Source organism: Bubalus kerabau, chromosome 11, assembly GCF_029407905.1.
Source record: "Bubalus kerabau isolate K-KA32 ecotype Philippines breed swamp buffalo chromosome 11, PCC_UOA_SB_1v2, whole genome shotgun sequence".
NCBI lineage: Eukaryota > Metazoa > Chordata > Mammalia > Artiodactyla > Bovidae > Bubalus > Bubalus kerabau.
Window position 1 is genome coordinate 69,411,469 of NC_073634.1, and position 11,204 is coordinate 69,422,672.

Below are 11,204 nucleotides of genomic sequence, written 5' to 3' on the forward strand. Positions count from 1 at the left end.
TCACCAACAAACACTCACAAACTCCCGCTTTAGGTCGCCCGCATGGGACGGCTTAGGAAAGAGGGCGGAGCCCTGGGGCTGGTTGGCGGAGGTTGGGGCCTGCGAGGCGCGCCTGCGTGGTACAGCCTCGCACGTGTTGGAGCTGGAAGTTGAGGTTGGGGCTGGAGGGTCTGGAGAATGGAAAGCGTGATGGAGGCACAGAGCCCGTTGGCCGAGGACGGCTTCAGTCAGGTCACCCGCAGAGGTGGCCGGCGGGCGAAGAAACGGCAGGCCGAGCAGCCGTCCACTCAGGAGGAGAGAGGCGACGCGACCTGCATGGACACCGAGGAAGCCCGACCCGCTAAGAGGCCCGTCTTCCCGCCCCTCTCCGGGGACGGGTTCCTGGTACTGGCTGGGACCGAGGAACAGGGACGGGGCTGGGGCCAGAGACGGGTCTGGCCGGTGGCCTCTGGGTGACGTTGACGCTTTTTCTGGAGTGAAGCTCAGAGCGGCGACTCTCCTGGTGTTTAATCTGTCCAATTAAAGGAGGCTTTTTGAGGATCAGTTGTCGTTTTACAAGTTCACCCTCATTCCTTTAAACAACTGCTGAGTTGTGTTTTCTTTTATCATAGAGTGGGAAAGAAGAAACCAGGAAAATTCCAGTCCCAGCTAACAGATACACGCCACTAAAAGAGAACTGGCTGAAGATATTTACTCCTATTGTGGAGCATTTGGGACTTCAGATACGCTTTAACTTGAAATCGAGGAATGTTGAAATCAGAGTAAGGAGACTATTAACCACTTTAAAATATGCTGAGGTTTTTCTGTCCTAGGAAGAAAGAACAGACTTTCTAGGAATTCTTAGTGGGACTTACCTTGTTGAATGAGTTTCTTCCAGTTTGACCTGAAATTATATTAAAATACCAGCTGCGTCTCAGCACATTTTTAATAGTGTTCTGTGTTGATTGATTAAAGGGTTAACAAAGAGGTTATCCTAAACAGAAGTATGTAAATGAGCAGCCGAAGTACTTGCTGCAGTACAGGTACTATATTTTAGTGTTACTTTTTAGGAAAAAACAAGTTTTGAGAGTAAGTGTAAATTATGTAAAAGTATTTGTTTATTCATTGCATGATGTCAGTCTAGGAGGTGGACAATTAAAATTAATAGACTTTGGGGTTTTTTTCCTGTGGGTTCCAATTTTGCATCAGAATCAGTGACCAAAATTAATTATATCTTCCATTTTAAGGATTCATTATCAGGGCTGTTATAAGACTTATTTCTGTTGAGGGATTAGAATAATGGAGCAAAGCAGAGAGGCACTGTTTTAAATAGTTGGCAGAGTTTAAAATACAGAACTTGACAGAATTTCTCTTTATTCTCAGTTTCATTTAGGTTTTTCTGGTTTTCTGCCAGAACTTCTTGTCTGCTTATAAGTTTGCTTTCTTTATTCTCTTTAAATCTCATTTTGCTTCTCCATCCTTTTTGCCAGAGCCAGATTAATTTTCCCAGACCACACTGCTTTTATTGATATCTTGGTATTTCAGTATCTCTGAAAGATAAAAGTATTTGAATTTGCCTTTGAATTAGGAGTCTCATTCTCAAGTCCTCTTACCATTGCTTTGAACATTTTCCTTGTCCCTCCTTAATGGATGGATTTGCTCTGTGAAGGCCTTTTCCCTACTTCCTTTTCCTTCCTACTTCAGTTTCATCATCTTTTAGAGTCTAGCTCAAGTTCTTTCTCCTTTACTGTCAGTCCATTTTTTCAGTCTAGTCTTCAGGGCTTAAACTTATGTTTTGCTGATTGATAAAAGGCTTAATAAAGAAGTTGTCAGAATCTCTTGATTATGTTTTGCAGCACCATCAGTTTGGACTCCTCTGACATTTGTTGATACTGCTCTGTGCCAGAGTGTGCCACATAGTGGTGCTTTGGCAGGCATTACGTCATTTTGGTCTTGAGAACAGCCCTGTGAGGCAGATAACATACCCCATCTAATAGATGTGAGGAAACTGGCCAAGGAGTATCTTGGGCAAAGTCATCAGTGCTAGTAGGGACCTCTCAGGCTCTTCTGTTCCAATTTATTTTACAGATAAGAAAACTTAAGGCTTAGAGCATTCATGAGACTTGCCTGAGGTCACATATGGAATTGGGACTGGGATCTACAGTTTTAAATGTGCTGTTACACAACCCTGCAAGGTTTCCAAGTTGTCAGACACGCACGCAGTCTCCTCAACTCAACTGTGAGTCTGTGTGGGAGAGCAGAACTCATGGTTTTGGAATCAGATCCATGTTCAGATTTTACGTTTTCATTTTGGTACTTGAGTTTCCTCTAATGTAAAAGTACTTATCTTGCTTAAATTTAGGTTGACATGAAGATCAGAGCTATAGTGTGTCAAGCACCTTTGCAGTGTCATGTCATTTACAGGGGTTGGCATTTCATGAAGAGCGCCTATTTCTGTGATTATCGAATAAAATCTTTGAGGGCAGGATCATTGCTTAAGCCGTTCTTGGTAGTTAGTACTAGAGTTGTTGCTTTGGGAAGGAAACATCAGCACAGGAATGGTGGTTGAAGTCGGGAGGTGAGCCCTGGACTCCCGGGGAGATGGCACTGAAGAGGACCAGCTTGGATGGGAATGGACTGAGGATGGAGGTCCTTTGGAGTGGGAGTGAGTGGAGGGATCTTGCCAGTAGCTCCAGAGTCAGATCAGCCATGGAGTGCAGTCGGTCTTTTGACAGTGTTTGGGGGGAACTGCCCAGCCCTGGAGCTAGCCAAGTTTTGTTTTGAAAACTAAACACAGTACTTACCTCACCAAAAACTGGGTCACAGAGAATATATTGGGAAGGGTGATGGTGAAGGAAATTGCAATAATGGGTAAGGTCAGTCCTAGTAGTTTGCTAGAATGTTGCCGTTTTCATTTCCAGCTATAATTTGTGCCTCTTACCCCACCTTTTTTTTTTTTAAACAGACTTGTAAAGAAACTAAAGATGTTAGCGCTCTGACAAAAGCAGCTGATTTTGTGAAAGCCTTCATTCTTGGGTTTCAGGTGGAGGTGAGTGATTTCATAATAGCCAAAATGGGGGGCTCAGAAAACACTCCACATAAATGTTTTGATAGATTTGGGCATTTTTTTTGTTTTTTAATTTGAGTGTTCTAGTTTTACAATTTATGAGTTAGCGTAACACTCACTCACACAGGTCCTTGAATGGAAGCACTTCATAGTATGTATTTCTGTATTGTAGGACGCACTTGCCCTTATTAGACTGGATGACCTCTTTCTAGAGTCTTTTGAAATTACAGATGGTGAGTGTATGGTGGTCTTTTTGTATGAACTCCTGGATGGTACTTTTGTACTGCTGACTTTGTATTCTGCATGATTCTCAGCTTTATGGTAGCATCAGTTGAGCTGTATTCCTAGCAGCTTTTTAAAAAATGCATGTTTTGTGTCTTTTAGGAGGGAAATTTGGCTAATGATTAAACACCTGTGGAAGTGGGTAATGCTGTAATGGCTTCCTTCCTGAGGTCTTGCTTTTCTCATTTAGTTAAACCTTTAAAGGGAGACCACCTGTCCAGGGCAATAGGCAGAATTGCTGGCAAAGGAGGAAAAACCAAATTCACCATTGAGAACGTGACCCGGACGCGGATAGTTTTAGCTGACGTGTAAGTATGTGATCTTGAGAAAACTATTATCATAATTTACATTTGGTCTTTTGCTAATTTCAAGAAGTGATTAAGATTGTATTTATGCATGACGTTAACCCCTAAATCCTTGTGAGGATATGCTTTTGGCTGAACAGTTACCTACTCTGAGAGCAGATTCAGTTGAGAAAAATCTTTAGATGTTATAGCTTTTTTCTCAATTTGCAATGAAGGAAATGTTGAGAATCACTGTTAAATTACATGACAGGGGAATATTTAAATAGTATCACGGGAGCGTATTAAATCAGTAGAGGAGAGCAAGAAGTACACGTGTTCAATGCCATCATGAGTCTTTGCTTCAAAAAGAGAATAGTCTTATGGACATGGGAGAGGGGAGGACAAGGTGAGATGTATGGAAAGAGTAACATGGAAACTTACATTACCATATGTAAAATAGATAGCCAATTTGCTGTATGGCTCAGGAGACTCTAACAGGGGCTCTGTATCAACCTAGAGGGGTGGGATGGGGAGGGCGATGAGAGGGAGGTTCAAAAAGGAGGGGATATATGTATACCTATGGCTGATTGATGTTGAGGTTTGAAAGAAAACAAAATTCTGTAAAGCAATTATCTTTCAATAAAAAAATAAAAACAAACGTATATATACACATGTGCATGCACGAATATATAAAGGACTTTCGTAAAGGGAAGATGAGTATTGCACGTTGTTGGGAAAACTACAGAGCAGTTATATATGAACATCAATAAGATGATATGGGCTTAAAATAAGGGTGCAGGAAGTCAAGCTGGGATTACCCTTCTCTGCCTGTGGGTGAAGCCGCTCCGTTACCAGCTTGGGGTTACTGGCAGATGGCGCAGAGATTATACAGTGCCGAGAAGTTGGGAAAACGAAGCAGTTGACTGTGAGGAGGAGGGATCTGCCTGCTACTAAATCCAGAAATAATTTTATTTAAAGTCATCTCATCTTTGCTCTGAGCTGAGGGGCTCACTATTATTTTCAAATCTAAATTTTAGACTGTTTTTTATACTTAAGTGGAAAACTGTTAACGCTGCATTGGTGGCCCTGTTTACCTGAAGGTAAGTCTGTTACAGCGTTGACCTTTCATGACTTGAGCCTGGAGATGGGGCTCCAGAGTCATGGGAAAAGCTCTCTTGAACTAGAAATTTCAATAATTTTGAAATGTGTACCATACTTTGAAATATCATATACAGTCCTAATAGTTTTTTAATTTAGAAGTTTTAAAGTGTAACTGATTTGCTGTAATTCTAATTATTGTTAGGACATTATATTAAGTTTATAATTTATAAAAGCTGCCCTCGTAACTTAGATGGTAAAGAATTTGCCTGCAAGGCAGGAGATCTGGGTTTGCTTCCTGGGCTGGGAAGATGCCCTGGAAAAGGAAATGGCAACCCACTCCAATATTCTTGCCCGGAGAATCCCATGGACAGGAGCCTGGCAGGCTAGTCCATGGGGTCGCAAGAGTCAGACACAACTTAGAAACTAAACCACCACCAAGTATTACTTCTAAGGCTTGGGTTAAAATTTCCTTGTCAAATTAATTTTTTAAATAGCTGTATTACAGTATGATTTTCATTCAGTTAAAGTCACCTGTTTTAGGTATGTAACTCACTGAGATTCTGGCATATAGTCTCTATATTACTGTGACCCCTCCACACTCAGCTGTGTCACCCCAAAAGTTCCCTGTGCATCTTTGCAGCCCCTCCCGATTCCCAGGCAGTCACTCATCTCCTTTCTGTCACTAGGGTTTTGCCTTTTCTTGAAATTCATATAGGTAAAAATACACAGTATGTAGTCTTGAGTGCATGACTTCTTTTAGATAGCATGTGGTTTCAAGTTTCTCCAGTTTGTTGGTGGTTAGCAGTAGGTTTTTTCCAGTGCCAAGTACCAGCAAAGAGATATACCGTCCTGCAGTTTTTATTGTAGGTAGGCTAGTTGGAAATCCATGTGTGCAGCAACTCATGTTAATTATGACATAGCCATAAGATGGACTGCTGTGCACCCATAAATGTTCTTTTTGATGAGTTGCTGAAAACCTGGCAGAGTAGAATGTGAACACAATATAAAACTAACATCCATTTGTTCCAGATACATTCAGTATATCGAATGGGAAAGAATGCTGCCTATGTCTGAAGACCTACATACATCCCATGCCAACTACTGCCCTGAAGCTTTGGTTGTTTTAGTAGCTAAACTACTCACCCTGTATGTGTTTTTGCTTCTCTATTTCCTCATCTTTCGTGCCTGACTTTTACAGAGTTTTATCAAAGTTACATATACACATACTTAAACTTGCCACTGTCTACTTCCATTTCCACCTCCTCTGAGGGAGGAAATTTCAAGTCTTCAAACTGAGATTTTCTAGCTAAACTTTAAACATTATTTATCTCTATTTCCAAATATCTCTACATACCAGCTTCATTTTTTTTTCCTCAGATTCACTGTTGATTTTCTCCTGTGAAAGAGGAAGACTTGTACTTTTTCATCCCCACCTCCATCTCCACCCTCAGTCAGCCTTTTAGCAGGCCAGTTTGCTTGCCTTTCCCTGTACTCTGTGGGCTTTGTTCAGTTCACGCTCAGTATGGTCTGAGTATGAAATTGGTACTGGAGTATTAACAGCTGAACCAGATAGTATCCTGTTTATCTGTCCTTTGCACCTTTGTTGTCACATGAAGAAATAATTCTGAATGTGTCTCTCTGCTTCCTCAGTGTTGCAGTGACTAGAAAGCTATACCTGTATCTCCTCTTGGTGGGCTCAGACATATCAGACATTTTAGAAGCCTCTGCTGGAGGTTTCTGTTGCCAAAGCACTGTTCCCTTCTCCCTGGCCCACAGCTGCCATCCTGGCTTTTCACCATTGCCCTTTGTGGCCTTCGGTGTTTGAGCCCCTCGGTTCTTGGATTCTTTGTCCCGCTTTGTTTTGGTGGCACAGATGGTCCCGGAGCTGGCTTAGCATAGGAAGGACATTGGTGAAACCTGGTTTTGAAGATGTCTTCCACTCTTGTAAATGATTTTCATTCAGAGCTGCTTCTAGTAACTTCTTAATCTTGATTCAGTTTTCTTAATATCCTGTCTTTGATTCATGAGTGAGTGAAAACTGCTTTTCTCATCTCACTAGTTTTGTTCTGCTTTTCTCCCTGCAGAAGTTTCTGTACCGCTTTCTTTGCCTGCTGGTCACGCCACCTACTCTTTTGTATTAGATGCTTTCCTCGGGTTCTGATTCCTTATAGTGAGAGCGTCCTGTGTAAAAGTGGGACCATAAAAAGTAGACTAGAAACCCTGGGCTCGGGGTGCTTGCGGGTGGGGGTGGGGGAGACTGGTGGACTGTTGGGCTTCACTTGGGTGATTGCCAGGCTGTTCCTTTGGGAAGCCCTGATGTCAGTATCTTTAGTCTTTCCCATTGAGGCCACTTTCCCCTGAGACGTATCCTCCAGTCCTTCTGCTGACACATGTCTGGAAGCCAGTTGTCTTTCACTGTGCGGACGTTCACATGACATCGCCTCCGTTCTGGTCATGGTCTTCCTACTTCTGCTGTGCCTCGTGCCCCTGGTCGAGACCCCAAGTCTTTCACCTTCTCCAGTGAGCAGCTTACCACCTTAATTTTACTGGAGTAAAAGACAGGGTAGTTGGATGGTTGCCTGTTGCCTAGAGTGGGGAAGAAAACCTGGGGATCATCTTGAACTGACTTTAACTTGTTCTCTTGTTTTTAGCCTCAGGTTTTACTCGTTTCAGAAATGTCTGAACCTGTGGTGTGAAGAGGGTTCTGCTTTAGGAAAGGGTTCTTCCCCTGTAGATTTTGGCTTCAGTTTCCTAAGTTTACTGATATTTTGGAAGGTGAGCTCAAAAAAGTCAAATGCTATAATATCAGTCTAATTGGAGCCATTCAGCAAGGAATGCACGGTAAAAAGGGTCTGGATAATCCTCAGTGATGAAGAAATTTAGATCATTTTTAGAAATATTTGCATTTGAAATCCAAATTATTTTAACTAAGTATAGTTAGTGCATCTAATTTGCATCTAATCTCAGTTCTGCCAGTGTATCATCTTGGACCAGTGTTTTGATTTCTCCCAACTTCTTTCTCATCCGTAATGTGGGAATAACTTCTAATAAAGCTTGTGTGAGGATTAAATGATGAGAACATGTATATAAAGCCCGAGCGTATGCAGAGTACTGAATGGAGGGAAGCCATTATTCACCAAGAATCTTGAAGAACTTAGGTTTTAATTCACTTACCATAAAATCCTTCCTTTCAGAGTGGATGGTAGTATATTTACAGTGTTGGGCCATTACCGCCACCTTTATTTAGGAATCCATCTGTCATCTTTCCAGAATTTCTGGATCATGGGACTTAGTTAAGGAAATGCTTTTTGTGGCTAACTTGTCTCACTCTATCTCTTGCAGGAAAGTTCACATCCTTGGTTCTTTTCAAAATATCAAGATGGCAAGAACCGCCATTTGCAACCTCATTCTGGGTAACTGCAGTCTCTTCCTCTGCTGTTTTCTCTAAAGGAATAGAGAATTTAGGAACTCAGATCACACTGCATCTCAGTTTAGGGCCCAGTTGATAAAGGTAGCAGGCAGAAACTCTTGGGGTTGGCAAGTGTTGGCCCAGAGAGGAAGCTGGAATATTTTTGCTTGGATTCCATCTGTGAGCCCAAGAGAAAGGGCTTATTGGATCACGTTGCTTACATCATGGCTGTGTCCCCCTGAGGAGACGCACTGGGACTCCTTCCAGAGTAGCAGGGGGCAGTGTTTTAGGTTCAGCCAAAAGGGAGCTGCTGATTAGCATCAGTCGTTTTAATTACCCACTTGGTCCCATCTTCGGACCATGAAGTACTGTCACCTGTGGTCAGAGATGCAGGCTATAGCGCTTGTTGGGAAAACACGGAATTCGCTGTGGTGTCCAAGGCTGGGGCTTCCCAGGTGGAGCTAGTGGTAAAGAACCTGCCTTCCAGTGCAAGAGATATAAGAGATGCAGGTTCAGTCCCTGGGTCTGGGGGATCCCCTGGAGGATGGCATGGTAGCCCACTCCAATATTCTAGCCTGGAGAATCCCATGGACAGAGGAGCCTGGTGAGCTACAGTCCATGGAGTCACAGAGGCAGACACAACTGAAGTGACTTAGTACGCATGCCCAGGTCTGACTGGACCAGCTGCTTTTCGAAATACTTTGACAACCTGGTGTCTTTGGCACTTAGGATTTTAAAAGTTTTGGGAGACTATTTATATGGTTTTCTTTATGGCTGTTTTGTTGATTTAAGGAGGATCCAATGGGAAAAAGTCCTAGGCAGTGTTGCAGGCTATTGTCCATGTAGCATCTGTACATATACTTGTGAAGATAAGCGTTTTTATTTTCTCCTGCAGGAAATCCTCCATCAAAGGTTTATGGCAATATTCGAGCTGTGGCTAGCAGAGCGGCAGACCGATTCTGATTTCACATCAAGGACTTTTAATCTTTGACCTCTATAGAGAAAAAGACTTGACTTCTACACGTGGTCACCCGACACTGTGTGAAGAGCTTGTCAGTCATGGGAACCATTATTATTACTAGCACATTAAGTATAATTTATCAGTTTCCATTTTGAATCACATGTAGCAGGTTTGCATAGTTCAAATCCTCTTATTTGGGGGGGAACCTCTTATTTTAAGCAACAGTTCTTTATTTTCTGAGTTTTTTATTTATAAATTTGTTTTCTAAATTTATAAACATTTCTTCTCTGTCAATTGTAATTAAAAGAATTATCTCAGAAAATCTGTCTGAATTATGACCCTTAATAGTGAGTGGTGTGTGAATATTTTAGACCCAGGTCATAAACAGCAGTTCGAATATACTCTGTGAAGTAAGAAAGACTAATCTTTGCACCTGTTTTTGCAGTTTGTAAAAATAAGTGTTCAATAAAAGCAGTCAGACCTTACCAGTATTGGGTGTATTTCTTCTAAGTAGTAAGGTGAAATGTAAAGAAGAACTTTTACCCCTAAGAAAACTATTATATTCTGCAAATGTAATAGATTGTTTTAAGAAGCATCTGCCTACATGTTGATTCATATTATGCATTTTTTAATGAAAGGAACTCACTTCATTCAATTGTGACTGTGATAGTATTCTCTTGTATATTATCTCCACAACCCTTGACCAAAACTTTGAACTTTAATTAGAAAGTACATGTAAGAACTAGAACAAGTATTAAGTATTAAGAGTTCTATGTGTTACATATGCCACTGTCCCGAACTAGCCTGTACACTGCATTGGTATTAGATATACTTAGTATTACAGTGGAAATCCAGTGGGAAATGGCTGGAAATGTCCCAGCAATATTTTTTTTTATCCTTTGGCAGCACAGCAGCATGGAGAGAGTATGTGTATGATAGCATTTTACTCCTATCTTTTCGGAAAGTTGGAATTTGTTGGCACTTTGTTGGTCTGCACAGGCTTCAGCAGGTACTTGCCTACTCCCCATGCCTTGTCTAGGAAATCAGATACAAAACTCTGACCACTGAGGGTGTACTTTTCTGAGGTATGGGTCCACAGTTTTCAGAGTGCTTGGACTGAAATGAACTATTGCTTGGTAACTATAACATTTTATGTTGAATTTTTTTTAAAAAGCATAATTTTGATTGGGAAAACACAGGTTCTCTATGCTAAACTGAAGTTATCTTTTGGTATTATTTGCATTTCCTTTTGAAACTTTCTTACATAGTTAGAATTATCAGTAAGAGAGCAAATGTATTTCTCTGGCAATTGCTAAAATCTGGGATACTGTTGAGCCTCTCCCTGATCAAGCATCCCCGCCCAATAGGGAATTAGTACTGCTTGGGACTTGAAAGAGAAACAAAATGTTAGAGGCGTGTGTGCTCAAAGTTGTGTTGGACTCTGTGACCCTGTGGACTATAGCCCACCAGATTCCTCTGTCCATGGAATTTTCCAGGCAAGAATACTGGTGCAGGTTGCTATTTTCTACTCCAAATTCAGTTAAGTTCGGTCGCTCAGTCGTGTCCAACTCTTGGCGACCCCATGAACCACAGGCATGCCAGGCCTCCCTGTCCATCACCAACTCCCAGAGTCCACCCAAACCCATGTCCATTGAGTCAGTGATGCCATCCAACCATCTCATCCTCTCTTGTCCCCTTCTCCTCCTGCCCTTAATCTTTTCCAGCCTCAGGGTCTTCCCAAATGAGTCAGCTCTTCGCATCAGGTGGCCAAAGTACTGGAGTTTCAGCTTCAACATCAGTCCTTGAAATGAACACCCAGGACTGATCTCCTTTAGGATGGACTGGTTGGATCTCCTTGCAGTCCAAGGGACTCGCAAGAGTCTTCTCCAACACCACAGTTCAAAAGCATCAATTCTTCGGTGCTCAGCTTTCTTTATAGTCCAACTCTCACATCCATACATGACCAATGGACATACCATAGCCTTGACTAGACAGACCTTTGTTGGCAAAGTAATGTCTCTGCTTTTTAATATGCTGTCTAAGTTGGTCATAACTTTCCTTCCAGGGAGTAAGCGTCTTAATTTCATGGCTGCAATCACCATCTGCAGTGATTTTGGAGCC

General features: G+C 42.0%; 1 protein-coding gene across 2 annotated transcripts; it reads left to right on the top strand.

Annotated features, from left to right (window-relative positions):
- Positions 1 to 69: 69 nt before the first annotated feature.
- Positions 70 to 9,566, top strand: PNO1 (partner of NOB1 homolog). Of its 2 annotated transcripts, XM_055540514.1 has the most exons (7): positions 75 to 384; positions 612 to 761; positions 2,945 to 3,028; positions 3,219 to 3,279; positions 3,519 to 3,636; positions 8,056 to 8,126; positions 9,018 to 9,566. In XM_055540514.1, the coding sequence occupies exons 1-7, from the start codon at positions 178 to 180 to the stop codon at positions 9,083 to 9,085; spliced, it is 759 nt and encodes a 252-aa protein (XP_055396489.1). In that variant the 5' UTR covers positions 75 to 177; the 3' UTR covers positions 9,086 to 9,566. The 2 variants fall into 2 exon arrangements, with proteins under 2 accessions (XP_055396490.1, XP_055396489.1); XM_055540515.1 differs by lacking the exon at positions 612 to 761 and having other exon boundaries at positions 70 to 384.
- The last annotated feature ends 1,638 nt before the right edge of the window (positions 9,567 to 11,204 follow it).

Excerpts from the sequence above, each read along its gene's own strand:
- PNO1 (XM_055540514.1), top strand. The coding sequence starts at position 178 with ATGGAAAGCGTGATGGAGGCACAGAGCCCGTTGGCCGAGGACGGCTTC. Across the intron at positions 762-2,944 it reads CGAGGAATGTTGAAATCAGA|ACTTGTAAAGAAACTAAAGA; the intron begins GTAAGGAGACTA and ends TTTTTTAAACAG. Across the intron at positions 3,280-3,518 it reads GTCTTTTGAAATTACAGATG|TTAAACCTTTAAAGGGAGAC; the intron begins GTGAGTGTATGG and ends TTTCTCATTTAG.